Source organism: Laetiporus sulphureus (assembly GCF_001632365.1).
Source record: "Laetiporus sulphureus 93-53 unplaced genomic scaffold LAESUscaffold_263, whole genome shotgun sequence".
Taxonomy (NCBI): domain Eukaryota; kingdom Fungi; phylum Basidiomycota; class Agaricomycetes; order Polyporales; family Laetiporaceae; genus Laetiporus; species Laetiporus sulphureus.
In genome coordinates this window covers 1-2193 of record NW_024468772.1, presented here as the reverse complement: position 1 = coordinate 2193, position 2193 = coordinate 1, and the positions used below count along the sequence as shown (strand labels likewise).

Below are 2193 nucleotides of genomic sequence, written 5' to 3'. Positions count from 1 at the left end.
ATGGGAAAACGGCCTAGACATCAGTCCAGTGCAGTCCACGCGCTTCTGTTCGCAGCGGTTCATGCACGGTGAGTGAACCGTTCTGCCCACCTTGTCCCACCGAACTGCTCGCACGGCCGGCGACGGCGGTCGGGCAACATGGCCTGCGACCGGTTGGCCGCATTGTTTCTGCAAGATATTCATATATTCGGTTTCTCCTTACCCAAGCTCATCTGAAGAGTCTTCTCGTCTCCACATGTACAAAAGGCATCGCCCCCGTCCTCCTGCTCCTCCCCCCATCGCCGCTAGCCGTTCAACGTGTCTTCCTTCCAACATTCCTCCCTCCACGTGCTATGCATTATGGTATGAACAATTCTTTCACGCGCTGTGCATTATGATATGAACTACTCTTTCTCTAGACTGCTCAAGGCCTGTGACTCACCTCGACCGTAAATTCTAAGGCTTGACGACGTGGTCATACCGAATACAAGATACGTGCACCGTTGTCGACGAGCGTGTGTGTGGAGGACTGACCTAGCTGTTGCGCAGTAGCGAAACTTCAAAAGCCGCCCACATCTATCGCTGCGCGCAAGTCGAACACCTCCAAGGCGCGTCGACTGCCGTCGTTTGTGTTGGTCAAGTCACGCGTGCACGTCCAAGGCGCGTCCGATGCGCCACTTTGATGGTACGCGTTCCCACCTTCGTCTCATATCGGGCGTCGCCTCGGGCCCCCATCTTCCATTCGGTTTTCATCTGACAATCGCCACGGTGCAGGAACCGACGAGCTCCGCGTTCGGACCATCGTGCTCGATGTTAGGCTCAAGCCCGCGCTGGTATCAAATCAACGTGAGTGCATTTGAAATCAGGCCATCGAATGGCTGCTCACCACCCATGTCAATCAGAACCTTCCAACGGATCAAGATCGCGGTCGATATCCGACACATTGCGCTGGATGCGACGCACCAAGTAAGTCTTGTACGGGCTGATGCCAGACCTCGCACAGTGGTTGACAGGATGATCTTGAATGAAGACCAGGGAATGCGACGGCCACAGCCGGCCTCGGACCTCTATACCACACGCCAAACGCGACATGCTCCCTAGACCGACCCCACCGTCTGCGGCAGCTCACGATCGACCTCTGCGGGATGCGATCGCTCGTAGCCTCGAGCCCTCTCGTGCAGACGACAATCCTGCGCAAGTTCTGGCGAAGGAGACTGCGTGAACCCAAGGCTTCGGCACACAGTACGTCATCTCGCCGTTTCTCTTGTGCACATTTTAATCATAATCTCCGTAGGATTGTGAGCGCGACAGTCACAGTCGTGACCAGTGCCCTATGCCTTACTACGCAGTCCAAAGCCACGGACAGCAGGAGGTCGACAAGCGCAGGGGTGCCTGTCCAGGCCGAGCCACACGCGGTCGCAACCAGGTTCGGCCGTCTCGCCCCGCGTGCCTCGTCAATTGCTGTATCCTTATATCCAAGTTTTCGCCTTCGTCTCTGTACACTCCGGGCACCCACACCTCTCGCGACGTTGACGGCATTTTCGACGTGAGCACCAAACGGCAATCGAGCGCGGAGGCCACCATAGTCGACACGTACACGCCAGGGATCGAGCGGCAGATTCGCAGGGTGGTGAGTTGCTCACCAATCAAGATGTCTCTCGGCACTTCCTCTCCATCGCGTCAAGTCGCGGCCCAGCTGCGGTCTGTTTGCGTGAGCGGCGAGCACATGCAACCCTGTATCATGCAGATAAGCGCGATCGACGGTCGCAACCATTCCTGGCCGTCTCTCGCCGCGCACTTCGTCGATTGCTGTATCCGCACAGCCAACCTCTCGCCCGCATCTCCGTACGCTCCGGGCATCCACACGTCTCACGAAATCGACGGCATTCTCGGTGAGAACAGGGCGACTGAGAGCAGAGACCGCCCGACTCGACAGGCCCCAGGGTCAAGCAGGAGGTGCATCGCTCACCGTTCGAAACGTTTCCCGGTACTTGCTGTCCGTCGCGTCAAGTCACACACGGTCCACGCTTCAGGCATCCACACATCCGGCCAGGTCGACGGTATCCTCGACGCAAACAATGCGATTGAGCGCAGAGGCCGCCCGACTCGACACGCTCACACGAACGATGGGGCAGCAGGTGCACAGGAATGGTGAGTTGCTCACCGTTCGAAGCGTCGAGCGCACGCAACGCATGCAACGCTCGCTGCCCTGTC

At 58.1% G+C, this 2193-nt stretch overlaps 2 protein-coding genes across 2 annotated transcripts; both read left to right on the top strand.

Moving 5' to 3' along the window:
- Positions 1-870: 870 nt before the first annotated feature.
- LAESUDRAFT_765509 (uncharacterized protein) lies at positions 871-1201 on the top strand (the record flags this gene model as incomplete). The annotated part of the gene is made up of 2 exons (XM_040913699.1): positions 871-945; positions 1010-1201. The coding sequence occupies 2 exons, from the start codon at positions 871-873 to the stop codon at positions 1199-1201; spliced, it is 267 nt and encodes an 88-aa protein (XP_040757203.1).
- Positions 1202-1312: 111 nt separating this feature from the next.
- On the top strand, positions 1313-2134 carry LAESUDRAFT_765508 (uncharacterized protein; the record flags this gene model as incomplete). Its single annotated transcript, XM_040913698.1, has 1 exon — positions 1313-2134. One exon carries the CDS (start codon positions 1313-1315, stop codon positions 2132-2134), a length of 822 nt encoding a protein of 273 aa, XP_040757202.1.
- Positions 2135-2193: the final 59 nt, after the last annotated feature.